Raw genomic sequence first — 25,935 nt, 5'->3', positions numbered from 1 at the left:
CAGCCTTTCCAATATTTAAGACAGCTCTGACGTCCTTCCCTGAGTCTTCTCTTCCTCAGGCTAATCATGTGCCCTTTCCTTTAAATGACCCACATGTTATCTATAGTCCTATGAAAAAACACTCTAAATATATAAATATTTAAATAAATATATATATAAAAATTATATTAATATAAATAATATAATATAAATAAATATAAATAGTGATATTGATTAGAGAAAGGCAAATTAAAACACCTCTGAGGTACCACTTCACACCTATCAGATTGGCTGCTGTGACAAAAAAAAAAAAGAAAACGATAAATGGTGGAGACAATGTGGGAAAAATTGGAACACTAATGCATTATTGGTGGAGTTGTGAACTGATCCAGCCCTTCTGGAGAGCAATTTGGAACTTTGCCTAAAGGGCTACAAAACTGCATATCTTTGACACAGAAATACCACTACTAAGTCTGTATCCCAAAGAGATCATAAAAAGGGGAAAAGACCCACATACAAAAATATTTACAGCAGCTCTTTTTGTGGCAGCAAAGAATTGGAAACTGAGAGGATGCCCATCAACTGGGGAATGGCTGACCAAGTTGTGGTATATAAATGTGATGGCATACTGTTGCGCTATAAGAAATGATGATTTCAGAAAAACCTGAAAAGACTTTCATGAACTGATGCTAGATAAAGTGAGCAGAACCAGGAGAACATTGCAGACAGTAACAGCAACATTGTGTGATGACTAACTCTGATAGACTTAGCTCTTCTGAGCAATGCAATGATCTAAGACAATTCCAAAAGACTCAAGATGGAAAATGCTATCCACATCCAGAGAAAAAACTATGGAGTCTGAATGCAAATCAAAACATACTATTTTCTCTTTTTTTCTTTCTCATGGTTTCCCCCTTTTGTTCTGATTCTTCTTTCACAACATGACTAATGCGGAAATATATTTAATATGATTGTACATGTATAGCCTACATCAGATTGCTTGCTGTCTTGGGGAGGGAGGGAGAAAAAGAAATTTAGAACTCAAAATCTTATAAAAGTGAATGTTGAAAAACTAAAAAAAATTAAAATTAAAAATTGGAAATAAATGACCCACACACGTCAGAGTCTCCATCCCACCCACTGTCCTGGCTATCCCACTCTGGAAGCGTCCAGCTTGTGGTAAATGTGATACTTCAAACTGAACCAACCTCCTCATTTTGTGGTTGAAGAAACCGAGGTCCACAGAGGTTAGGGAATTTTCCCAAGTCACGTAAGGACTTGTCCCAAGCCTTCAATAGCAGAGCTAGCTCCTTTGACTCCAAAGATGGTGTTTATTCCATGGAGAGGTTGCCTTCTTCGAGGGTTGTTTCCCTCAGGAGGGAACCCAGGTTCCTTAGCTCCCAGAGGTGGAGGCTAGGGAGGTAATGCCATAACAGAGAAGGGGAACAGAAGGAGGAAGGGGCAGGTGCCTGAGATAGGCTCACACTGTTACTGTCACTTCAGCCATGATTAAGAGCCCAGAGGTGGCCCAAATGCACATCCCTTGATTGGGGGTGGGAGCAAAGAGATCTGGGATTTCATTGGCATAGGCAGGTCCTAGTGGAGTAACTCTCTACCAATGCAGATCGCCAACTGGCTGATCATTCGTAATGACAGGGAGTTGCGTGGGACCTTAAAAGGTCAAGTAACTTGCAGAGTCACCTGGCCAGGACATGTCAGAAGGTAAACTCAAACATGGGCCAGCTAGCCCTGAGGTCAGTTCTGTATCCACTACCCCATATTCTTTCTCACATGATTTGCCACAAAATAAAATGCCTATGGGTGATTGGGAGCAGAGATTCCTGACATTAAAAAAATGTGTATTTATGAAAAGGTAATATTAAAAAGGACAGCTAGGTGGTGCAATGGATAGTCCCAGTCCTAGAGTCAGAAAGACTTGAGTTCAAATCCAGTCTCAGACATTTCCTAGCTGTGTGACCCTGGGCAAGTCATTTAACCCTGTTTGCCTCAATTTCCTCATCTGTAAAATGAGCTGGAGAAGGAAATGGCAAATCGCTCCAGTATCTTTACCAAGAAAACCCCAAATAGGCTCACAAAGAGTTGGACCCAACTGAAAAACAACTGAACATACACATACTACCATCCACCATTAGAACAAAGAACTACAGTGTGAAATAAAACAATCCACTGACCACTCTGATAATGTACACTTTATTCTGCACCAGTAGCTCACCACACTTCCCTGCCACTGTGGAGGGCACCCCAATCTTCCAAGCTCACAGCCTCAGTATCATCCTCAGCTTCTCTCTCTCCCCATGCTCCTCCAACCTAAGCAACATCTCTCACATGTCACCTTCTCTCCACTCACACAGTCACCCTCTAAGTTCAGGCCTTCACCACCTTTTGCTTGGGCTATTGCAATAGCCTCTAACTGGTCTGCCAGCCTCCAATTTCTCCTTCACCACAATCCATTCTCCATTCAGCTAATAAGGTGACATTTCTAAAGCACAAGTCTGACCACGCTCCTCTGCACTTAATAAATGTCAAGGGCTCCCTATGTTCTCCTGGATCAAACACAAAATCTTCTATCACTTAGAGCCCTTTATAACTTTGCCTCTGCCTATCTTTCTAGCCTTCTAGTTTTCCACATACACATTCAACAATCCATGACACTGATCTACTTGTAATTCCCTTAAAACGTCACTCCGTCATCAAACATATCTATGCCTTCTTATGGATGTGTTTTCCCTCCTTAGCTCTATCTAGCATCCCTGGCTTCCTTCAAGACTCAGTGCAAATCTCACATTCTGCAGTAGCCCTCTCCCAGTCCCCCCAGCTAGAAATGCTTTCCAATTGCAGATTACCCTATAATCACTGACTCTCTCTCTCTCTCTCTCTCTCTCTCTCTCTCTCTCTCTCTCTCTCTCTCTCTCTCTCTCTCTCTCTCTCTCTCTCTCATCCTTCTCTGATTTTGTCTGTATCCGATTCTATATATCTATACCTATATATCTATGTAGAGAGAGAATCTCTTCATCTATCTATATCTTGTCTGTACCAAGTTATTTATATGTCTACTTCTTCAAGGGAGGGACTGTGTTTTTGCTATTCTTTGCATCACCCATGCTTGGCACAGTACCTGGCACATAGTAAGAGCTTTATAAATGCTCATTGACTGACCTCCAATTTTCTCTTTTTGAAGACCTTTCTAGCCTTCTTCCTATTGGGTTCCAGTTCCCATTTCTCCTCCCCCACCATCACCACTCCTTCAGCCTGATCTTTATAGGGGTCTCTCTCCCCAGTCCTTTGTGTCTAGGTCTCTCCATCTTTGAAATGGGAAAATCCTCTTTATTGTCTTCTCTGACATTTCAAGAGGAAGGAAGCATTAGCTTTGGGGCAACTGGTGCTTTCTTACCTCTCTGGGAACAGGGGTCTTCTTCAGGCCTCTCATGATTCCTTCTCATTCCTAACTCCTACACCCAGGCCTCCCCACAGTGACTTTCTCTCCTCTCTTCTTCCCTCCCTAACTCTGGCCATGGCATGGACGTTGGACCAGCGACCCCTGGGAAAATCTAGGCTGTCTTCCACTAACTTGCTATGCAACTTTGAGCAAGGCATTTGGCCTTTGTTTCCCCATCTGTAAAATGAAAGGGTTAAACCAGATGATTGCTCTCCTGCCTTCCAAAGCTCTAATGTCTTCACATTCTCCAACACACTAAGAAGTAGCTGTGAAAAGAGAAGCTAACTTAGTATCAGGAAATTTGGATTCAAAACCTAAATCTGCCCCTTACCAACTCTTTGACTGTGGGTAAGTCATTTAAAGGACCAACTTATTTCTATAGGTCTTTAAGTCTATTCATTAGGAAACAAATGCAAGTATTATATTATTCCCATTTTACAGATGAGGAAATTGAGGCTCAGAGAGGCCACTTGCCCAAGGTCACACTAGTAATTGGTTGAGCTGGAATTTGAACTTGGGGCTCCTAACCCAAATCTACACCACAATGCCATGAAGTCTTAATTGAGTCTCAACTTCCTTAAATGAAAATTGGGGTGACAATACTTGGTCCTTCTACCTCACAGAGCTGTGAAGGAAATGCTCTGTAGACTGTGAAGACCTTGGTGTCAGGGCCACTGGGATTATCATCCTTGGCCACTGTAGGGCTGAGGAAGGGGGGAGGAAGAGGGTCAGGGAGAAAGAAGTTGAGAGGATTTGAGAAGCGAGAGCAAAGGGATGGTAGAGGGGATAGAGAAGAAGGAAACAGCTGGATTGCAAAGTGTGCCTGATGCCTTGAAGCAAGAATCTCCTTCCTTGGAACTTGGTAGATCATAATCCTCACACTCTGCTATCTGCACCCCACCCCCAGTGGAGCTGGGCTGCATGAGCCATCCACGGTCTTTCCCCCAGGCCCCCAGGTAGGCAGCTATCTGGGGAGCCTGCAGGGATCCACCCCATGACCTCAATCTCATTAGCAATGAGTTCCCCATCTCAGACTGCCACTGTGGCTCAGGTGCTAAGTCTCTCCAAGCCCCTCCCCACTCTCATCCCCTTCACCAGACTTGAAGTCTCAAGGGCCCCTGTGGCTGGAAGGCACCATTAGTGACCCTCCGGGGGCCTTCAGTCTCTGGCATGTGCTAGCAGGAGGAGACAGACACAGACACAGGAACCTTCAGGCACTGGGCCCCAGCTGGGATCAGGCTGCCAGGCGGGGGTGGGGAGAGCTAGTGTCATGGGAGAAGGGAAGGATTATTAGCAGGAGAAAGAACAATGATGTTTATTTGAACATCTTTCTCCAAGGATCTCCAAGCACTTTGTAGACATGCTGCTCTCTCTCATAAAACTCCTGGGGTTGGGGGCTGGGGGTGGGGTGCTGGTGATGGAGAATGACATAATAATGACAGAATTCAGCCACTGGAACTCACACCTCCCACTTATCTGAACACACATACATTTCCTACTTCCTGTTCTGTTCCCCCCACCCCCACCCCCACCGCCTTGACCTATATACTCTTTATGGACCAGGATATATTCTAGGGCAGCTCCAAGAGGGAAAGAAGGTCCAGAGATGAGGGTCCTTTATAAGAGTCTCCCAGACTCAATCCAGGCTGAGCAAAAAAAAAAAAAAATCTCTGAAAACAACTTGTCCCTTCTGATCCTGAACTACCTTCCCAGGACTGCTTGGAGCTGCCTATGATGGGGGTAGGGGAAACAGGGAAAATAGCCTTTTCTCTCCTCCTTCCTCTTCCTTTGGCTGTCCTCCCCAGATGAAATGTCTGCCAAGGGACAGTGCTCAGTCCGTGTGAGAGAGATTCCCGAGGTCTGAGTCCAATACAGAGGCGCTAGAATAGAGCCCAGCGCAAGTGGGTCCAGAGACTTACCTCACTTCTTTCTCTTGGAGGGGGAGGGGAGAAAGCCGTCCAAAGAGTCCCTGTCGCTCTCCAAGGTGCTTAAACCACCTTTTATGTGCTCAGCTGCCATCCTGGCTCCCCACTTGGTCCAACCCATTTGGGGGAGTTGTCAGCCCTCAGAGCATCTCAGAGATTACTCCAGGGATTAGATCTAGGGCTCTCTCCCTACTCTCCTGGGGCCCTTCTATCTTTATAGGCTCCTAAGATTTAGAACTGGACGGTACCTTGGAGATCATTTAGTCCAATCACCTTGATTGATGAAGAAGCTGAGACTCACAGGAAGTGACTTACCTACGGCCACACACAATAAAAGGGCAGAGCTGGGTTTAAGGCTGGGTTTTCTTACTCCAGACTCAATGTCCACCTCCCCCCTGTTCCCAGTATGCCTTGCTTAATCTCCCTTCACCTCATATACCGTCAGTCAGAGGCCAGCTTTGCCCAGCACAGACCTCAGCCTCCCGATGGTGGTGGTGGTTGTGGGGGGAGAGACAAGGACACGTGGCTCTGAGGCCCCTTCATTCTAAGGGCCAAGCACCGGCCTTCTCCCCCCTAGGAAGTCCCGTAACCACCAACCAAGGGAGCCTAACGTGAACTGGTGATCCGGGTCGGTGGTCCAGAATCCTTACCCTCTCCACCTCGTCTGAAGCCCCCCCGCCCGCTGACCCCACCTCCAATTCTGGCGGAGGGGAAGGGGGACCCAGAGCGAGCCTGGGAAATGGCATCCGGCACCCTCTTCTTCCTCCTTGGTGCCCCAGCCTCCCTATCCTAATACCGACCCCCGGCCCGTCCGGTACAGCTCCAAGACGGGAGGGGCTTGCTCCTGGGTTAGGGGTAGAGGCTGCTGTCCAGGATGGGGGAGAAGGGGATCCCTAGTTACCCCAGGTTAGGCGAGGAGGGGAGAGTGGGTGGCGGGGATGCGCGCCCTGGGGCCCTCGAGCTTCTCACCTGAAATTGGGAGGCGACACGATGTGCAACCCCAGGAATGGGGAGGCCCCGGGCGTGGACGCGGCGCCCCCGCCCCCAGCGCGCCCTCCGCTTTCTCGCTCCGCCATTCTCCCGGCGCAGCCCAGGCCATCCGGGCGGGCGGAGCGAGCCAGAGAAGAGGAGGAGGAGAAGGGAAAGAAGGAGGAGGAGGAGAAGGAGGAGGAGAAGGAGGAAGAGGGGGAAGAGGAAGAGGGGGAAGAGGAGGGGGAGGAGGAAATGGAAGAGGGGGAGGAGGGAAAGAAGGTGGAGGAGGGAGAGGAGAGAGAGGAGGAGGGGGAGGAGGAAAGGGAGGGGGAGAAAGAGGGGCAGGGGGAGGAGGAAGAGGAGTGGGGCGGAGAAAGCTGCTGCTGTAGCCTCCCGGCACCCGGAGGGGAGGAGGAGGAGAAAGGGGCGGGGCGCACCTGCGGAAGGCTCAGCCACACCCACAGTCCTGGGCTCCCTAGTCTTGGGGCTGGGCATCTGCAACCAGGTACGGGGGCAGCCTGGGCAGCCGAGAACTTGGTGGAGGCAGGGACTGGAGAGGGTCCCAGCGTTGGAATTGGCTGGGTGGGAGGGACACTGAGGGACAGAGAGAGGAAACGCTGTGTCCTCTCCTCCGCTCTCTCCTCTCCTCTCCTCTCCTCCTCCGCACCTCTGCAACCTCCAATACCGCGGGGTTGCGCCGCCGCCGCTCTCCAATGTTCTGAAACAGCCCTTTTTGTGGTTACTTACAATCCTGTTTCCACCCCCAACCTGTGCACTCTATTTTGGGGGAGTTGTCAAGCCTCAGAATATCTCAGAGATTATTCCCTTCCCTGAAAAAAAATATGCAGAATTACTGAGATTCAAAAGCCTGTTGTTTATGTGGGACCTTCACAGTCTTCTCCACTGGAGCTCAGGTGGAGTGGAAAGAGCCCTAGGTCTGGAACCTCGCGCCTCCTCCACTTACTCTCCGTGGGGGCCCCAGACAAGTCCCTTTCCGGTCTGGGCCTCAGTTTCATCTGGGCCTCTGCATGTAAAATGAGGGATAAGACTACACGTTCTCTAAGGTCCCTTCGTTTTCGGAGCTGCACATACAAAATGAGGAAAGGGGAGTGGGGGAAGTGACGAGGTGGAGAAGGTGATCCGGATACACGTCTCCCCACTCGGATCCATTTCTTCCTCGAATACCTTGGATAACCTTTGGTCCCAGAAATCTGGACTCTGTTATAGGCTCGAGTGTTAGAGGCTGGAAAGGACCACAGAAATCAACTCTAACTACCCCCACTTTAGAGAGAAATGTGGGTCTGGAGAGGCCCTTGGGCTGTAGAATTTGCAAGGTCCCACTGCTCATGGGGTGGCAGGTTTGACTCGAACCCGGATCTCTTTATTCCAAGGACAATGCTCTCTCCACTACATCGAGCTGCTTCTTGCCCTCCCCTGGGGCTTCTTCTCCTGGCCTCTGAAGTCCCCTTCCCAGTCCTGGTCCTTTCCCACCTCCTAGCCCCAGATCAGTTCCAGACTAGAGATACTGTATCCTCTCTTTCCTAGTTCAAGTCTCCTCAGACTTCCCTACCCCCAAGGCTGTCAGCAATATCTCTGGTTTTCTCACTCTCTGACTCTCTTAGCACCTCCATAGCTTTTGCTCTTTGTAAAGTGCTTCTCTTTAGGCTAACAAACTCTCTTCTCTGCCAGGGCACAGGCTCTGCCTCCTGAATATCCACCCATTAATTTCATGACTTTCTGAGTCTTGTTTCAGATTCTAGGGTTCTCCTACCTCTTAGTCATTTGAGATTATTTCTGTTATTTTTTCTTCTTTGAGGCCTCCACCGACACAAAGCCTAGGCTGAGTCGCTCGTTCCTGGTATACCTACCTTGGCTCTCTCCTCTCCAGAGACTGGCACCTATGCTCTTTGGCCCTGGGAGCTCCTAAAATACACCCAATGAGCTTCCTATGGAAATTCACCTAATGAGCCAGCTTATTACTGTGGATGCTGGCAAAGACCAGGGCCCCTGCAGCCTGTAACAGGCTCCAGCCCTACAGTTGATTGGGGTTTCCTGACCCAAGGATTATGTACTGGATGTCTGTTATCTCAGCATCCACACCTCTACTCCCCTATGAACCCCAGAACAGCCTCCTGCTTTCCCAGGCTTCAACAGTCTGGCTCCAAGAAAGCATCTTCACCCCAGTGGGCTCCTGCTAAGTCCTAGAATGAATGCTGCACTTGAAGTCAAAACTGGTTCCAAATCTTTGTTGCTCATTTCTATGGCCTTAGGCAAGTAACTACATCTCTGTGGGCCTTGGTAGAGTGAGGGGGCTGGGCCAAGAGGTTCCTCCTTCCCCTAACCCTAGGATTTCTGTAGGACTTGAATGTTGTAACTTTCTCATCTCTGCCTTCTGACACCTAAAGAGAGATGACGGAGCGAGCACCCCCCCCCAGCTTACCCAACCTTAAGTGACTAATAGGTACTGCTTAATAAAAGAGGGAGGGGGATGTGATCCCCACTACCTACTCAATGTGCAAACTCCTGATCCCAGCATTCAAAGTCCTCCCCAAGGTGCTTTTCAGCCTCACCCCATTCTATATCCCTTCTATCTTGCATCTATGCTGCCCTTTCAGATGTCCATGCTTCTGCTCACGGTCTCACACCCAGCATTAAGTGTCTGCCAAGGCCAACTCAAGTGCCACCTTTTCCTCTGAAGAGCTCTCCAACCTTGTTCTTCAATTTTCTCAGAGCTTTGTCCATTATCCTTATGTCCCTGTCATTTGGGGTCTTGTCCTTTCTACCCTCCGATTGCAGATTCTGAGCTCCTTAGGGCAGCTGGTGTCCTACCTTAGCTTATGCAGCCCTGGCTTAGTCCCTTGTATATGATAATTGTGCTTAATCAACATTTGTTGACTTGGTTGCTTGGCACAAACCCCCACAGACACTGGCTCCATGGATGGAACACTGCTAAGAACAGTCAGACCAAAAGCATCTGCAGAGAACATTCCTAGAATTCAGCAGGCTGGGTGGCCCACTCTCATCCTGAAGGATTAGGCTCTATCACTGCACTGCCGCTAGAATACTGGGCCCTCTTCCCATGGGCCTTCTCAACCTCCGTAGTGCAGTTCCCTCTGTGGGAACCATGGCTGTCCAGTATTTCTGGAGGTATGGGTATATGGGGTTTGTTCCCATCCTGGCCTCTGTGCCCTGTGAGGCCTCTTGGAGGAAATGGGGAGGTGAGGATTTCTTTCCCTCCCAGCTCCATTCCCCCTACCCATTCATGCCCTAAACTAGCCCTTATGATCTTAGAATCCAGTCCACACACAGATAAAAGGAAAGCTGGCCCAAGACTAGTTTAAAAAAGGCTACTGCTCAGGTCCAGCTCCAAGAACGAGGGAGGGACACCACCTTCCCCGCTGGGCTACACAGTCTTGGCATCTAGAGAGGCCAGTGCTTGGCCCAGCTGACTTATTAGTGACTAGGAAGTTGAAGGTTGGGTTGCCATGGCACTACTGGACCAAGACCAGAAGCACGCTGTCCTGATGGTGGCTGGGGGCTCTCCAGGCAGGTGCAGCAACAAGGCTGCAGCAAAGGCCAGCAGATAAGGGTGCTAAGACCCCACCACTGAATTCAAGGTTCTCGGGCTACAGAAGCAGCCAGGACTTTTCTGTCCCCTCGAGGGTGCTACAGCTGTACTAAGGGATCCTACCTTGGGCCCAGGCTTGCGGCCAAGCAGAATTTGCCTCCCCCAACCTCAAGTCTGGGGAACAACTTTCTCCACCAGAGCAGTGACAGCCATGCCCACCCCTGGCAGCCGACGGGACAGACAGCACAGCCACAGCACAGGCAAGGTCGGACGTTTATAAAACAAAAATACATTTTACAGGCAGACCACGGGAGAAACAACATGCCTTTCCAACAACAGAGAGCAGCTTCTGAAGTCTCTGTGCAAAGGGCACTGGGCCCATTGCCGTCAATGCTCAGGGTTCCCTGAAGAACGAGCTGGGGAAAATCTTGGTGCAGTGAGCCTTGGAGGCCAGTCTAAGGTAGGGGAGGGAGGGTGAATCCAGGTCTGGAGAAGGCTCATCCTGCTTCATCAGCAGCGCAGACTGGGGACAGGCTACACGCACCAATAAATTAAGGAGGGGGTGGGGGGCAGAGGACTAGGGGTTTTGCTTTCTTTGGGGGGGGTTACAACTATCGAATGAGATGGGGAGAGGGAACCAGCAGAGTTATCTGACCCGGACCCCCACTCTGAGGCTGCTGCTCCATCTTCTCGCACACCATCAGACCGGTCTGTGCCCCGTCAGCAGCAGTGGCCCCCAGTCAGCAGGGAGTGTAGAGCCTTGGTCTATACTAAGCCCCACTTCCCACTGCTCCTTTACTCTCATGACCCCCTCTGGGACAAAGTGCATTTCTAGAGAAAATGAGCAATGGTTTGGACAAGAGTTGGGGGAAGTTTCAGGAAGAAGGTGGCGAAAAGCTGCGGATGAAGGACAAGAAGGCCAGAAGGGGACAGTATTAGGAGCCAAGGAGGCTGCACAGCTTCTGGTTATGGGGAGGTTGGAAGAGACACAAGGCCCTGGGACCAGGTCAGTGTCACAGAACCCAGAAAACACACACACACAGACACACACACACAGAGTCTTTCTGCAGCCCCATGAGAGGCAGGAGTGGGAAGGAAGACTTTTCCAGGTGGTTACATTATACTTCAGTTGACTCCAAGTTTTATTCCACCCTGGCTTCTGACCCAGCCCAAGGCAGGCCTTCGCCCCTGTAGGGGAGGAAGAAGAAACAGGGGCGGAGAGGGGGGACAATGATGGAAGCAGGAGGCCACTGGACCCCGCTGGAATTTGGGCCTCCCCTCAGCTGACTCTTCCTGGCCATCCCAGCGCGCTGACCAGTTCCCAGGCCTTGGTGTCCAAGGCAGCAGGGGATGACCCCCCTGGGGCTGACTGGCAGCCCCTGGTCAGTAGGTGGGGTGGGTGGGAGAAGGGCGGGAGGCCACCACAAGAACTCCATGAAGAATTCAACCTGCTGCCCAAGCTGAGGTAATGAGTCCTCGGGGAGCAGGGCAAGGCAAAGTGGACTGGGGCAGGTTCCCAAGGGGTCTTCCAATAGCCCCCTGCATGATGCCATGCCCAATCAGCCCTCCTGCTCTTGGAGGAGGAGAGAGCTTCAGCCTCTCTTAATCTAGGAGATGCTCAGGCTCCACCACAGACAGCAGGGCCTGGCACTGGAGGGCTGGGGTCTGGGCAAAGCTGGGCAAGTACAAGGCCTAGCCAGCATCATGGCCCTGATGGGAGCAGAAGCACAGACCTAGCACCCTGATACAAGCAAAGGGGAGGACAAGGTCACCTGCTCTGGAGGCCCTTCCTGGGGCCCGACCTCTGGGCTTGTGGGGGGGCTGGACAGCTGCAGTCCAGGGTGCCTCCAAGAGGCCTCCTCCCCACCACACATCACATCACGCCCCTCCTTGGCTCCTCCCCACATGTGGGCACACACACAGGCACACACATACACTCTCTTCTCAGGGGACTTGCTTTCCCTGCAGTCTGTGGTCTACTGGCATCGCGGTCACCCTGTGCCCGTCTTTCTGCATCTGCTCAGCTCTGCAGCTGGAAGAGGAAAAAGTTCAAAAGCAACAGTCAGCCAACATCAAACCAGAGGAGCACAGTGTTCCCTCCCTGACCCGTCCCCACTGTCCCCCTCCCCAGGACAACCAGCCTGTGGCCAGGGGACAATCGAGGGGGGCGCTGCTGCTATGGGCAGCGTGCTCTGTCCTTGGAGGATGGATGGGAATGCCATGCTGAAATTCAAGGGGATGCTCTACTGAGCCAGAGCTTCAAGGGCGTCAGATACTCAAAGTACGCCGCCTCCCAGACAGGAGAGAACGACTGCTTGGGGCAGGGCCTCAGGATGAGGCAGCTCTGAACCACTAACTTCAAATGGGAAGGAGCCGGGTGGGCTCCGGGCTCGTGGCCCTGCCTGCCACACACAGTCAAGGGAGCCCAGGTTAGGGCGAGAAGGGGAGCAAGGGGACCAGCTCGGGAAGATGCAGACATCGCTCGGCTGGGAGCAGAAGGCAGAGGCGGCTGATGGCCAGGGCCTATCTATACAGCGCCACTGAAACAAAACTGGAGGAATTTTGTCACCTGGGGCAGATTCAGTCATGTATATGCATGTGAGTGCGTGTTAAGTATAAGGGGCTGGGATCCTACAGGATCTGTGGGATCTTCCTCACAGAGCCGAGGAAGCTGAGGAACCTGGGAAGGGGGGTGCCATTTTGGGGCAGGGAGGCTGGGGACAAAGATCACTGAGGCTCCCGAGAAGACGGTAGCACACTGGAGTGGACTTGGATGGAGGGGCAGCTACCGGATGGCAGCACAGGAAGGGTCAGGACGTGGTATGAAGACTCAAGAAGGTGCTGCCTGCTTGTTCCCCCCTAGCAGAATGCCTGGAAGGCACATGATAAATGCCCGGGGGCATGAGGGAAGTAGCTGATGGAAGAAGCAGAATGAGTTTCCTCTCTGTCATAGTGACTGAAAGGAAGGGACCTGAGATGTTGAGTGCACAGAGAGTTCCTAAAAGGCACCGCCTACGTCTCAAGATGTTAGGAAGTGCAGACAGCAATGAGCCCCCCGAATGCTATGAGCAAAGGCTGCTGGTCGGTGTATGTGATCACGCCGATGGAAAGAAGGCATCCCGAGAGGTGGCGCGGGGTCTGACGGGCACAGGGATGGTGGGTTATGACATTCATTACAAAGACCCTGGAGGCTGGAACTCAAGCTGGAATCCCCAACCTATGGAGATTTCAAATTGCTCCATGAACGCAGTTATCTGAGAGGGGCCAGGACGGCAAGGCGGCTGAGACAGAAGGATTTCTGTGTCGTCTGTGGTGGCATGCCATGCTCACAATGTGAGTGCTTGGGAAGATGCACTTCCTCAAACTGTGCTAGAGCCCAATTTTCACGATCAGTAAGTACAGGTTATCCATAACTAAAGGTTGGTAAAGCCTTTCCGTTTCACGCAAACACCTTCTGTGTGTCTGATACATAGGTATGTACGTGAATGTCAGCACGTTGGCGAGCATTTTTATACTGACTGTATTCCAGACACTGCGCTAAGGACCAGGAATAAAGAAAGCTAACCACAGCCCCTGCTCTCCAGGGGCTTGCATCCTGAGAAGGTGCAGCCGTGCTATGAGCGGGGTGGGGGGGGGTGCCAGGAAAGGCCTCCTACACAAAGGGGATGCTGAGCTGGGAGGTCCAGGAGACAGCGGCTGCAGCAGGCACACATACGTCCAGGACCAGATCAGAGAAGACTAGAACACGGCAGGGCCGGTGAGGGCCTTGCAGCAGGCCAGAGGACCCAGTCCCCCAGGGCCTGGCCCAGGGCTTGCATGACAGGGCTCCTGAGAAACGTTTGCTGAATAAGCCAGTCAGTGACTGATCTTGCTTTCTGACAGGGCTGCTTTTGTGAAGGGAAAACCTCCTGCCCCTTAAGTTTGGAGTCACACTGGCCTGGGGAAAGCCTCCCACTATCCCAGGGGCCTCTTGCCCTAGTCCAGTTGCACAGAAACTCACGGGGCTGGGGTGGAATGAGGCAGAGGTTGGCTACAGACTGAGGCACAAGGCCCTGGGTCATTATGCTGGGTCAGCAGATGAAGGACAGTATGTTATCAGTAGAGGGGTGAGTCGTACCTCACAGTAAGAGATGATGGAGGCACAGTCAGAAGAGGTGAGGTGGAAACCCTGCTGGGAAAAACCCATCTTGCAGGTAGCCAGCTCCTTTCAATCTGCCCATAGCATGAGGCAGACAAGACTGCACACAAGGGAGGTAAGACTGTTTTAAGCTTCCATCATGGCATGGGACAGGCTAGACAACTGTGCACATATGGCACTTCCTGCTCCCTAAACAATGCCCCCAGGAAGCCCAGAGCTCCCCCCAGGTCCTGGCTGGCTCACCTCCAGCCAGGTGGTGGCCTGTTGGCTGGGGCTGGGGGGGAGTGGGTGGAGGCCCAGCAGCTAAAGGAGCTGGAGAGCCTTGGCCCAGAAGCTGCAGCCTCTGGGAGGAGGACAGGGCTTTGGTGCCTACTCCCAAGTCTTCTGTGGGGAGGTCCGAAGGCAGCTCTGTGCCCGCAGGAGGCAACACCCACGAGGGCAGGCACCAGACTGGGAATCATCCTGACCACCCAAGACCTTGCTCTTAAGATGACTGAGTCTCTTCTCTTTGGGCCTCAGTTTCCTTCTCTGTAAAGTGAGGGGGTTGGAGATGATCCTTGAGGTCCCACCCAGCTCCAAATGCTGGGATTTTGGGACCCCATGACCAGAATTCCCTGAAAGTTTCAGACATGATAGGACCACGTGACCACACAAGTCTTGTCCAGAAGATGCTTTTGGCCCTGAGCAGCCAAAGAATAAATTGACAGGTAGTGAAACAACGGGTCAGAAAATCAAGGAGTCACGTTGTTTCTGGAAGCTCTGGAGAATGAGGAGGAGGAAGTTGGGAGAAGGGATGGGATGGGATGGGACGCTCCTTGCAGCCCCACTGCATTCACGGGGCTGTGTGCCAAGGGAGGGAGGCAAACACGTGCTCCTGTTCTCCCCAAATGGTAAATAATTAGAGAAATAATGAGAAAACTCTGCAAAGAGCTCGAGTACAATGGAATGGCAACAGGAAGCAGCTTTAGGGATTTACAGGGAACCCGCTGGAACGCTGGCCTGTTCTCTTGGCTCAATGGGCAGAGCGCCCTGAAAGCTAGCCCAGGGAAGAGGAAGCTGTGAGAATCCACTCTGGAGAAGGTTCTGACCTGGCAATTTCAGGACACATATCATGAGACTGACTTACACTGCCACTCATCAGTGCACCCTGTGGATGGCCACAGCTATGAGCTCTTAGATCTTAGAGTGGAGAGGGCCCTCAAGGACTGGCTCGTTCAGGTCTGAATTATCTCCAAGGGAGAGCTGGTCAAGGTAGGGCCAGAGAGGGAAAGCAACTCCCTAGACTGGGGGACAGCCCAGGTGACTAGCGCCCCCATCGCCTCCTGCTCTCGTCACCCATCAGTCCCACCATCTGCTTATCCAGCCTGGGGGCAGGGCTCTGACTGAGGGGAGAGCAACGCTGAATCTGGCCTGAGGCACGGAGTCTAGGGTTCACCCCGTGACAGCCCTGCTTTATCTGCACAGCCCTCCCTGAATGATGGAGGCAGGCAGCTCAGGGTGTGTCTCCACTTCACAAAAAAGGCACTGAGAAGGTCCCAGCCTTCACGCAGGGCCAACATGGCCCTGAGGTCTAATGAACGCACCAGACGAGGGGCAGGGGAAGTCCTGTGCCGCTGGCAATTCTTTCTTCAAAATCACTCTCATGGAGCACCACCAGATGTAAAATGGATAAAGGTGGTATTAAACAAAAAGGCTTTGCACAAACAAAGTCAATGCAACCAAGATCAGAAGGAAAGCAGAAAGCTTAGGAAACAATTTTACAGCCAATATCTCTGATAAAGGCCTTGTTTCTCAAATATATGGAGAATGGAGACAAAACTCAGAGGAATACAAAGCACTCCCCAACTGATAAATGGTCAAAGGATATGAACAGGCAGTTTTCAGACAAAGAAACCAAAGCCACCTATACTCGTGTGAAAACATGCTTTAAATCACCACTGATTAGAGAAATGCAAATTAAAACAACTCTAGGGTATCACACCTATCAGACTGGCTGTGACAGAAAAGGAAAATGACAAATGTTGGAAGGGATGTGGAAAAACTGGGACACTAATGTCCTATGGGTGGAGTTGTGAACTGATCCAACCATTCTAGAGAACAATTTGGAACTATGCCCAAAGGGCTATAAAACTGTGCATACCCTTTGACCCAGCAATACCAGTGCTCGGTGTGTAGACCAAAGAGACTAAAAAAAGAAAAAAAAAGGAAAAAGGGCCTGTTTGTACAAAAATATTCATAGCAGCTCTTTTTGTGGTGGCCAAGAATGGAAATTGAGGGGATGCCCATCCACTGGAATGGCTGAGCAAGTTGTGGTCTATGAATGCAATGGAATACTATCACGGTCTAAGAAATGACGAGCAGGCTGATTCCAGGAAAACCTGAACTTACATGAACTGATACAACGTGAAATGAGCAGAACCAGGAGGACATTGTACCCAGTAACAGCTACACTGTACAACTCCTACATGAACTGTGAATGACTTAGCTACTTTCGGCAATACAGCGATTCAAGACAATCCCAAAAGACTCATGATGAAAAAAGCTGTCTGCCTCTAGAGGAACACCTGAAGGGGTCTGAAAACAGACCAAAGCATACTATTTTTCACTTTACTTTTTTGTGTGTTTCTCTTTTTTGGTCTATGTTTTCTTTCACAACGTGACTCATATGGAAATTATGTTTTGCATGACAACACATGTATAACCTATATCAAATTGTTTACCATCTCATGGAAGGGGGAAGGGGGGGAATTTGGAACTCAAAAATATTTTTAAATGAATGTCAAAAATTGTTTTTACATGAATTGGGAAAAAAATAAAATATTGTTTAAAAAAAGGACAACTCTCATGGCCATAGCCTTCCTCTCCACTCCAAGGGTTACCATCTGTGAGGTTGGGTGTCTGCTAGAGGGCAGCAAAAGTCTCCCCTCCTGCCAATCTAACTTGTACTCAATGCTAGAGCAATCTTTCTAGCCCTTCTTGGATTGAGTCACTCTCCCCAGCTTAACACACTGGCTCCCCATTGTCTTCAGAATAAAGTCCAAACACCTCTGAGGGGTGCTCAAGGTTGACCCCAACTTATCCGGATACATCTCCTATACAAACTTTCTACTCACAGCAGACCTATCATGTCATTCTCCCTAAATATGTCACAGCCATTCCTGCCTCCGTATATTTTTTTCAGAGTACTTCCCTTTCTCATAACCAAATCTTGGACATAACAAAGAAACTGGCTCCAAGAAATGAAGGGTCCTTTCCTAGAAGACAGTCTTGGTTCAGCTGTCAGAGAACCTGAGCTCTGCCACTTGTGTGAGATAAGGCAGGTCATGTCATCTCTTGGAGACTCCGCATGCTCATCTGTAAAATGGCAATATTGAACCATGTGATCTCCAAGCTCCCTGGCAAGTGTGAAGCTGGGGGCCTCTTGTGTTGAGCTCTTCCTGCTCTCTGGCCCCTGCCTGGCTAATCCTGTCTCCAGTTCTGTACTGGACAGAGCAGCTAGTCCTCGAGGCTCTTTAGCATTTTCCTCCCCTAGCTGTACGCTTCCCTTCCTCTACCACCAGGTCTTCCATGACCACAGGCAGCTTCCCTTTCACAGAGGCTCAAAGATGGAAGGGACATGTCAGAAACCACCTGAGAGTCCAACCTCAACCCAGACAAGAATCCCCTTTCCTACATGCCTAGCAAATGTTGACTTCTTTGCTTGAAGACCTCCAGTGGGGGGAGCCCACCACTTCTGAGGCCACCCGTTCTAAGCCGGGGTAGATTGGAGAGGAATCTTGTCCTGACATGGAGCTCACGCTGGCCTCCTGGCAACCTCCCTCCACAGTTCCTGGCTGTGTTCTGGGGGCCCGGCAGAACAAGTATAATTCCTTCTCCAGACAGCCCTTCAGCTGCCTGAAGACAGCTTCCACAGGGACCCTGAATCTCCTCTTTTTCAGACTAATCAAGTGAACAAATGCTGTCTCTGAGCTCCTGTTATGCTGCACCATTCATATGTGACTTGGCCCACACTGTCTTGTACCATTTATTAATTCTTTCCTGGGCATGTCCTGGCACCATCCTCGCAGGACTTCACCCTTCGAGCACCAACTACAATGTGGGACCCCAAGTCAACAGCTCAAAAATTGCCTGCTGGTTTACTGCAAGCAAGTCACTCAATCTTTCTCGTCTTTCATGTCCAGGGCATCGTTTGCCTCCCACAGCTGGGGAAACAAAGGAAATAGCTTCTGCTCGCTATCTGACAGCCAGGACAAATTTCACGAGGTATTCAACGCTCTCAGGACAATGCATGACAACCCTGGTAGTCCTTAGCATCAGTAAGAAAAACAACAAAGAATTTAGAAAAGGAACAAAGGACGTGTGTGTGTGTGTGTGTGTGTGTGTGTGTGTGTGTGTGTGTGTGTGTGTGTGTGTAAATGATACTGCCTTGTTGAAGAGAATTAACCTAAAAATAAAAACAAGCTGACCACCAGAGACCTGAAGACAATAGGGATTCAGAAAGAAAGAGAAACACCAAGTAATGTGGATGATGGCATTTTCAACTCAGGAATCAAAGAAAGACTAAGACAAGGAAACAAATTCCAAAGATGAGGCCTAGAGGGAGAGGGTGGACTCTGGGTAGGAATGCCCAGTGTAAAGACAGAGGCTTTTCTCCAGAACTAAGGAAGCTCCTGCTAAGAAGAGCACTAATCTGGGCACCCCTGAGCTGTGCAATGAGGATAAATGCCCAGGACAATGGCGGGGAATGATGGACAAGTGTGATGACACTTATCAGTGTCTGGATGGTCCTGGGCTAGCCATGGTCAGTCAGCTCTGAGGCCAGGGATCAGGGTCTTCTTCATACCTCTAACTTCCCCAGCAACACTCAAGAGTGCTTAGCACGTTGGGGGCAGTGCTAAGTAAGTACCGTTAGCACAATGATTTGATGGGCATCTTAGCATCTTCTGAAGGGTTAGTGCTGCTCTCTGCTGGCTAGCCTAAGGAATTCAATGTGCTGGGAAACAGGCAGGTGGGGGGGGGACAAAGTGGAGATGAAGAAAGGGGAGAGGGGGAGGAGGAAGAACAGAAGAAACAGGAGGACGGGGAGAAAGGGAAAGAGCAGGAAGGGGGGGAGGGGAGCAGGAGGAGAGCTGCTTCAGAAAGCCTGTGTGGACGGCACACATCCCTCCTTCCTGTCTGCTAACACAGCACAGGCTCTGATTGGGCAGTCTCTCAGGGCCTCGCATCCGGTGTTCATTCTGTCTCTCTCTCTCTCTCTCTCCTACTCTCTCTCCCTTCCCCTCCCCCCTTTCTTCACAGATTCCATTCACTTTGAGGGGAGGAGGGATTGGGAAACAAACATTTTCTTAGTTGGCAAGGAGAGAAAAGGTTTCTGACTTTTTTTTTTCCATTAGAATTTTTGAAAATACTCAATTTCACACAGGTCCTAAGCAACACCCTGCAACTTCTGGATGGTGTGGGCTCTGCCCAAGTGAAAACAAGGCTCAGGAGGTTGGGGTTTGAGGTGTACTGCCCTCCCCCGGCCATCCCAGCTCCCCCTGGATTCGCAGAGAAGGCCAACAGTGCCCAACACTCACCCTGTCCCCTGTCCCAACACCTCAAGCCGGTGTCTCACACTCTCACACTTTGCCAGCCAGGTCTGGGACAGGCAACGCGGCCATCACGCGGGCTCGTTTGCTGTGCTCCTCTCCAGAAGTCTCCTCCACGGCCTCCAGTTTGCGTTTGGGGGATGCTGGGCTGCAGGGCAGGGGCTTTGGGCCTGCAAGGAAAGTAGGGTCAATTTAGAAAGACCTGGAAAGACCTGGAGGAACTGATGCTGAGTGAAGTGAGCAGAACCAGGAGAAAGGTGTACGCAGAAACAGCAACACTGTGTGACGGCCCACTGTGACAGCCTTCTCAGCAATGCAATGATCTAAGACAATTCCAAAAGACTCATGATGGAAAATGCTATCCACCTCCAGAGAAAGAACTCTGGAGTCTGAATGCAGATGGAAGCATGCTATTTTCTCTTTCTTTTGTTGTTTTTTTCTTTCTCATGGTTTTCCCTTTGGTTTTGATTCTTCTTTTACCACATGATTAATGTGGAAATATATTTAATACGATTGTACGTGTATAGCCTATGCATGCTATCTTGAGGAGGAAGGAGGGGAGGAAGTGGGAAAAATTTAGAACTGAAAATCTTATAAACACAAGTGCTGAAAACTAAAAATAAATAAACAATAAAATTTTTTTTTGGGGGGAAGTAGAGTCAAGCTTTGTGTGCCTGTGTGCATGTTCAATCAAAAGAGGCGGAGAAGGGGCAGCTAGGTGGTGCAGTGGATACAGCACCAGCCCTGGAGTCAGGAGGACCTGACTTCAAATCCGGCCTCAGACACATAACACTTACTAGCTGTATGACCTTGGGCAAGTCACTTAACCCCATTGCCTAGCCCCCCCCAAAAAAAAAAAGAGAGACGGAGACAGAGAAAGAAGAAAAGAGTGAAAAAAGAGAAAAGAAGGGAGAAGGGAGGGGGAAGAAGTACTACGCAGGTATGGCCTCTGGAGGCTCCTTGGAATACCTCTGGGCATCAGCAGCAAGAGCAGATCTGCACCCCTCACCCCACCTCCCCAAGCCCAGGTCTGTGGGCTGTGGCTCCCAGCTGCCTCGGATGCTCTGAGGGCCAACACCTGTCCTCTGGGAGCTGGGGCCCATTAGAGCAGCTGCTCTGCCATACCGACCAGAAAGGGTAGCGGAGCTCACCTGTGCCGCTAACACCACTGCCCTGGCCCATACTCGTCTCTGCCATGGGGTTGCTGAGGTCTTCCATGCAGGATGGGACAGAGGCCAGTAAACCTGAGGAAGGGTTGGGAAGCAGTGAGACCAGCAGAAGAAAGGTGAACAAGGCTGGAAAGGATCCTGAAGCTTCCCTTCTGCCTGTTCACCCCCACTACTACTTAGTATGATTGTGTGAGAACACGCTCATCCGTGTGCCAGGGAGGAATTGTGCAGCACGGCCCTCCTCTCTGCCTAGGTGACCTCACGAGAACAGGCTCACAAATGGCTTTCCTTCCTATCACCTCAGGGTGGTCACTGGGGAAGGACCTAAGGCTCAGAGACAAGGGATGGGTCTATACCTGGGGGAGCCCCAGCACCCTCCCACTCCACTGGGCCTCCAGCCAGACAGGGCTCCACACTCACAGAGGCCCCGGTAGCGGGAAAGCTGCTGGTAGATCTGCTTCATGCGCTCGATATTGAGCCGGCTGGTCTCAGCATGGTTGACAATGGGCTTGGGGTAATCTACCCCGATGATGCACTTGGCTGCCTTCTGCACAGACTCGGGGGCATTCCAGGGCTCGTAAATGTAGCGTGAGGGGAATCCTTTCAGCTGGGGTAGGTAGCGCCTACAATGCACACAGAACGCTCAGCACATCCACACTCTACGAGGGGCCCTCAGCACACTCCCACTCTACTTGGGGCCCTCGGCAGGCTCCCACTCTATCCTCTATGCTCGGCACGCTCCCACACACAAAGGGGCGGCCCCTTGATGTAAGGGCCTCAGCATGGTCAGCAGGCTCAAAGGGGTCAGCCCACTCTCTCCCCTACCTGACATAGTCTCCGCTGGGATCTGTCCGGCGGCCAAAGCCCACAGGGCAGTAGCAGTGGAAGAACTGTTGGAAGAAGGCGCTGCAGGACAACCACATCCAGCTGCCTGCATTCACGCTGAAATCGGCATCAAGGAGCAGCTCATCAAACACCTGGGAGACAAGGGGACGGGGGAGATTCACTAGGGGGTGAGGGAGGACGATTTTACCTCTGAAAGCTGAGGTCCGCAGAGGGGGAGGGACTTTGCTGAAGCCTTTCACATAAATAAGCAGCAGAGCCAGCCTGTGAAGTCAGGGCCTCAGCTGGGGGCTTTGGGGAGGCACTGCCCCTGCCCAGCGTGTCCACCAGTCGGGCCCTGGCCATAAGACACTCACCCGCACCCCGCTCTCCCAGCTGACCCAGAGGTCTCCGCGGGTCAGGAAGCAAGCCACAGCGTGCCTGGCCAGGTGGTGGATCCAGCCCTCCTGCCGCAGCTGGGTCATGATGGCATCGATCCAAGGGAAGCCGGTCTTGCCCTCTGCCCACTTGGCCAGGGCTTCCGGGTTGCGGTCCCAGGGGATCTGGATGCAGATGGGGTTCCCCTCCATTCGGTCAAACTTGGGGTTGTTGGTTGCCGCGGTGTAGAAAAATTCTCGCCAAAGGAGTTGCCCATACAGAGACAGCGGCGGGGTGTTATTCCTCTTGACCTGATGTTAGAAGGGCAAGAGGTCACCCGAAAGAGCCAGGCCATTAGCCAAGACCTTTCTACTGGGAAAGCTTGTGGCCACAGCAAGTCTGAGAACAGGGAGTGGTGTGGTGGAAGGAGTCCTGCACTGAACTCAGAGGACCTGGGTTCAGAGCCCCGTGATGACCCCAGCCAGGTGACTTCATCCCTCTGGGCCTTGATTTCTCTTCTTTGGGCTCTAAGTGCCTCTTCTAGCCCTAAATCCTGGGGTTTTATAAAGCCTTGGAGCCCCACTGGAAGCAATGGCGCCACAGGCCTGAAGAGCAGCCAGTGGTCCCAACCTGAACTTCAAGGGCCACAACTTGTGGCTGGACGGCGAGAACATGTCAAGCAGGGAAAAGGGCACCATGTCAGAGGGGGTCAAGCACCGGCCAGAACGGGGCTGGGGGTCAGGAGATCCCCTTGAGCCAGAACAGACTCGGCCCTGCGGTCTATTGTCTGGCCAGTCAAAAACTTTGAAACTTTTCATTTCTAAGTATGAATAATGCTCTACCTTTGGAACCTGGCGAAACCAGCCCCACACAATAGCCTGGGGGTGTGGACACCCAGGACTTGAAAGCCTGTGGACCAAAGTTCTCTTATGTAATCAGATGCTATGATAAAGACAAAGTCACAATTCAGAAATGGAAATAAAAGCCTATTTAAAAACCTACACCCTCCATGCTGACTCAGATGGCTGGGTATGCTTTCTTCGGTCACTGGCTTTAAGGTCAGAAAGCCCTAGAGAGGCCACCTGGCCCAAGTCTCTCATCTTCCAGGTGAGGAACGCAAGGCACCCGGAGAAGAGGGAGGGGATGTTACTGACCCGAAATCCAGAGCTCTCTCCACTGCTCCATGCTGCCTGCTAATGTGTTTCCAAGGCTGGGGATGTTTTCTGATAGAGCCAATCTAAGGTAACCGTGGGCAAACCACAGCTGGCCGGCCCACTACTGCTTCCTTCCCTGAGCCCCTGCCCCACGGCCAGGAGGATGGCCTGAGCTGTGAAAGGGCTCCCCGGGCTCGGGGGCTCTGTGGCCAGAGGCCTTGCCATGCGGCAGCGTACTAGCTTCACCTTCTTATACAGTTCCCAGAGGCGGTAGTAGAAGAGCCGGCAGGAGAGGCAGCCAAAGCGCAGATAGGGGCTGAGGCCCGTGGGGCTGGCCAGCAGGGAGGTGGCGTTCATCCTCGGTCTCTCGTAGTTGGCGACCCAGGCCTAGGAGAAAAGAATTAAAACAAGAAGCATCCCATGTGCCTCCGGAGCTCCTGCAACAGCCCACCAGCCAGGCATCGAACCTCTCTCTTCCCCCGCCCCTTCAAGAGGCCAGGGGTCCTCCTACTCCCCCCAGCCTCTGCTCCTTTTCTGTCACCTGGGGAGTGTCTCATAAGCAAGCACCCAGCCTGGGGTCAGTGGCCGATGACTGCTCAACATTTTACATGTGTGCGTTTAACAGAACACTCTTAGACCTCATCCAGAAGAGTGACTCTAATCATGGGGGCATCTCAGGACCTGAGGCAGACTGAAAGGGGCTCTCTCTCAACCACACCATGGGGCGGCCATTTGTTTCACCTACGATGAGGCGATGACCTGAGGCTGCTCATCTCTCTTGGGGCCAGAGATCCCAGAGAGCACAGGCGGAAGGGAAGACAGTCCTGGCTCAGGCCCCGAAGCTGCTGTGTCCTTTTAAACGCAGCTCCTAACCCTTCCGGGTCTTGCTCACTCGGCAGACCCAGGCCCTCTCACACAGACTCAGAGAACAAACGTGAAGGGGCTCAGAGGATGTGGGAAAGCTGAGGGGGGCTGATTCCTCACACCAGGAACCTTCCCCTACAGCCACCAGGGGTTTCCTCCAAATTCCAGGACAACAAAAGGAGGGAGCTCCCGACCTTGCCTGGGACCAGCACCGTCACCCCGGACGCCCTTTCCAGAGAACCACAGATAACTGACCTCTACTCTCTTTGTTGTCTTATCTCTAGAACCGGGTCAGAACTTTCCTGGTCTACCTACGGGTTTTCCATCTTTCAGCCTGCCCAGATGGAGCCAGCTCAGCAGCCCAACAAAGCGGTCTCCTTAAGACCCCAAACACAAAGTCAGCCCCTTTAGCTCTCCCCTCTGGCCCCGGTCCTGCCATCCCACCTCTCACCCAGGCTCCTCCTAGGCATCTCTGCCAGCTCGGCCGCGATAGGGACGGACTGTCCTCTCCCTGCTCTGGGGCATCAGGCCTGAGGTTCTGAGGCAGGCCTTTTGGCTGCAGCACACGGCGGTGCCCCATGAAGGAGAGCAGAGGCCGCTGACAGGATCAAATCATGCACACTGTGCTAGGCTGTTGGCTGAGTATGGGAAAGGCCAGGGACGCATGTTTCCACAAGAAGTCTTGTACGACTCTGAGGATCCCACTTCCTTCGTCTGACAGCGGGCCAAAGTGCCCTGCTCTCTGAAGAGGGCCTGGGTCAACTGGCGCCTCTCACAGTCTCACCCCTGAGCACGTCAGGGCCGGGAGGGACCAGAGCCCTCGACTGACTAGGTTGTTAAGCCCAAAGGTCGACTCTGGGTCCGCCAGCCGCTGGCCATGGGAAGGACCCGAGGACGGAGAACATTCACAGCAGGCCCAGAGCCCTCATCTCATGGGAGAGCTGGAAGGCCTCTGCTCTGGGCACACGAGTCAAGTGCTCTCTCCTGAACCTGGCCCTGCTGCTTTGTTGCCCAGGGGGCTGTGGCCCTGATGGCCTTTCCTCCCCCTCGTCAATGCCTCTATCAATGTACAGGTGGAATCTTCATGCAGCTCAGAAGTTGGGGAGCAGCGCACCAGGGCAGATGCAGAAAAGCAGGGAGGGGGAGGGAGGGAACAAGTCTGTACTGAGCCCAGAATCCCACCCTCCAGTGCCATACCCACTGGCTCCTCTTCTCTTGGAGAACCTGGAGGCAGCTGGGGCCGGATACTGCTCACACAGGCTAATGATGAGAGCCCACATTGGCTGCCGGACGGTTTACAAACCATTGTTCTCACAACCACCCTCTGAGGTGACTCATACAAGGACCACTTCCCCCATTTCAGAGAGAAGACTGAGGCAAAGAGACACAGTGTGACTTGGCCCCAGTCACATGGCCAGTAAACGGTAAACTAGAAGTCTTCTCCCCCCAAGTGTAATGCTCTCTGAGAAGGGAAGGAAGGAAGGAAGCCTGGGCTTCACACTTCCTCCAGCAGGGATGTGCCTGCTTTCCCCCCACCCCACAGGTACCTACCTTCCTTTCCAGGTGCTTGTCCAGTCGGGCCAGAGCTTCCATCTCTCCTCCCTGCCAAACAGCTGGGCCAAGTCCATCAGTGGGGAACCCTAGCAGAGGAGAGCCAGGTCAGGGGGTGGAGGTGGCTCACAAGGAGTCCACCACAGCCGCCCTACCCTCTCTCCTACACGGCATCCTTCCAGGTCCCTGCTCTCCGGTGGGCCCAGTCTTTCCTCCTCCCGTGACTCTTTCTCCTTTTTCTTCCTGCCCCCTAGGTCACCCTACCCCTCTGGACAGGAAGGGCCATCCCTAGACCCCCACGGCCTCCAGCCTGGCTAGCAGGGACCTCAGTGCTCCTTTCCACGTGACCCTGGGAAGGTCCAAGGAGGCC

The 25,935-nt window shown here is 52.0% G+C and overlaps 2 protein-coding genes across 3 annotated transcripts in view; both read right to left on the bottom strand.

The window, feature by feature from the left end:
- Nucleotides 1-6,666, bottom strand: part of MAPK8IP1 (mitogen-activated protein kinase 8 interacting protein 1) — a 28,511-nt gene extending 21,845 nt beyond the window's left edge. Inside the window, 1 exon segment of the mRNA XM_021009709.2 lies at nt 6,331-6,666. Within this exon segment, the coding sequence (XP_020865368.1) occupies nt 6,331-6,437 (107 nt within the window). The 5' untranslated portion in view covers nt 6,438-6,666.
- Nucleotides 6,667-10,162: 3,496 nt separating this feature from the next.
- Nucleotides 10,163-25,935, bottom strand: part of CRY2 (cryptochrome circadian regulator 2) — a 29,202-nt gene continuing 13,429 nt past the window's right edge. The window contains exons 5-12 of one of the 2 annotated variants that reach the window (XM_021009785.2): nt 25,566-25,654; nt 23,397-23,537; nt 21,996-22,307; nt 21,622-21,773; nt 21,217-21,419; nt 20,779-20,871; nt 19,616-19,797; nt 10,163-11,933 (exon numbers count right to left, since the gene is read on the bottom strand). In XM_021009785.2, coding sequence (XP_020865444.1) covers nt 19,658-19,797; nt 20,779-20,871; nt 21,217-21,419; nt 21,622-21,773; nt 21,996-22,307; nt 23,397-23,537; nt 25,566-25,654 — 1,130 coding nt within the window. In that variant the 3' untranslated portion in view covers nt 10,163-11,933; nt 19,616-19,657. The remainder of the gene's footprint in view (nt 11,934-19,615; nt 19,798-20,778; nt 20,872-21,216; nt 21,420-21,621; nt 21,774-21,995; nt 22,308-23,396; nt 23,538-25,565; nt 25,655-25,935) is intronic. The other variant, XM_021009786.2, reaches the window with a different exon arrangement.

The sequence above is a fragment of the Phascolarctos cinereus genome, unplaced genomic scaffold (assembly GCF_003287225.1).
Source record: "Phascolarctos cinereus isolate Bilbo 61053 unplaced genomic scaffold, phaCin_HiC Scaffold_9;HRSCAF=440, whole genome shotgun sequence".
NCBI lineage: Eukaryota > Metazoa > Chordata > Mammalia > Diprotodontia > Phascolarctidae > Phascolarctos > Phascolarctos cinereus.
The sequence above is the reverse complement of the archived record's forward strand: the minus strand, read 5'-3'. Positions and strand labels throughout refer to the sequence as shown.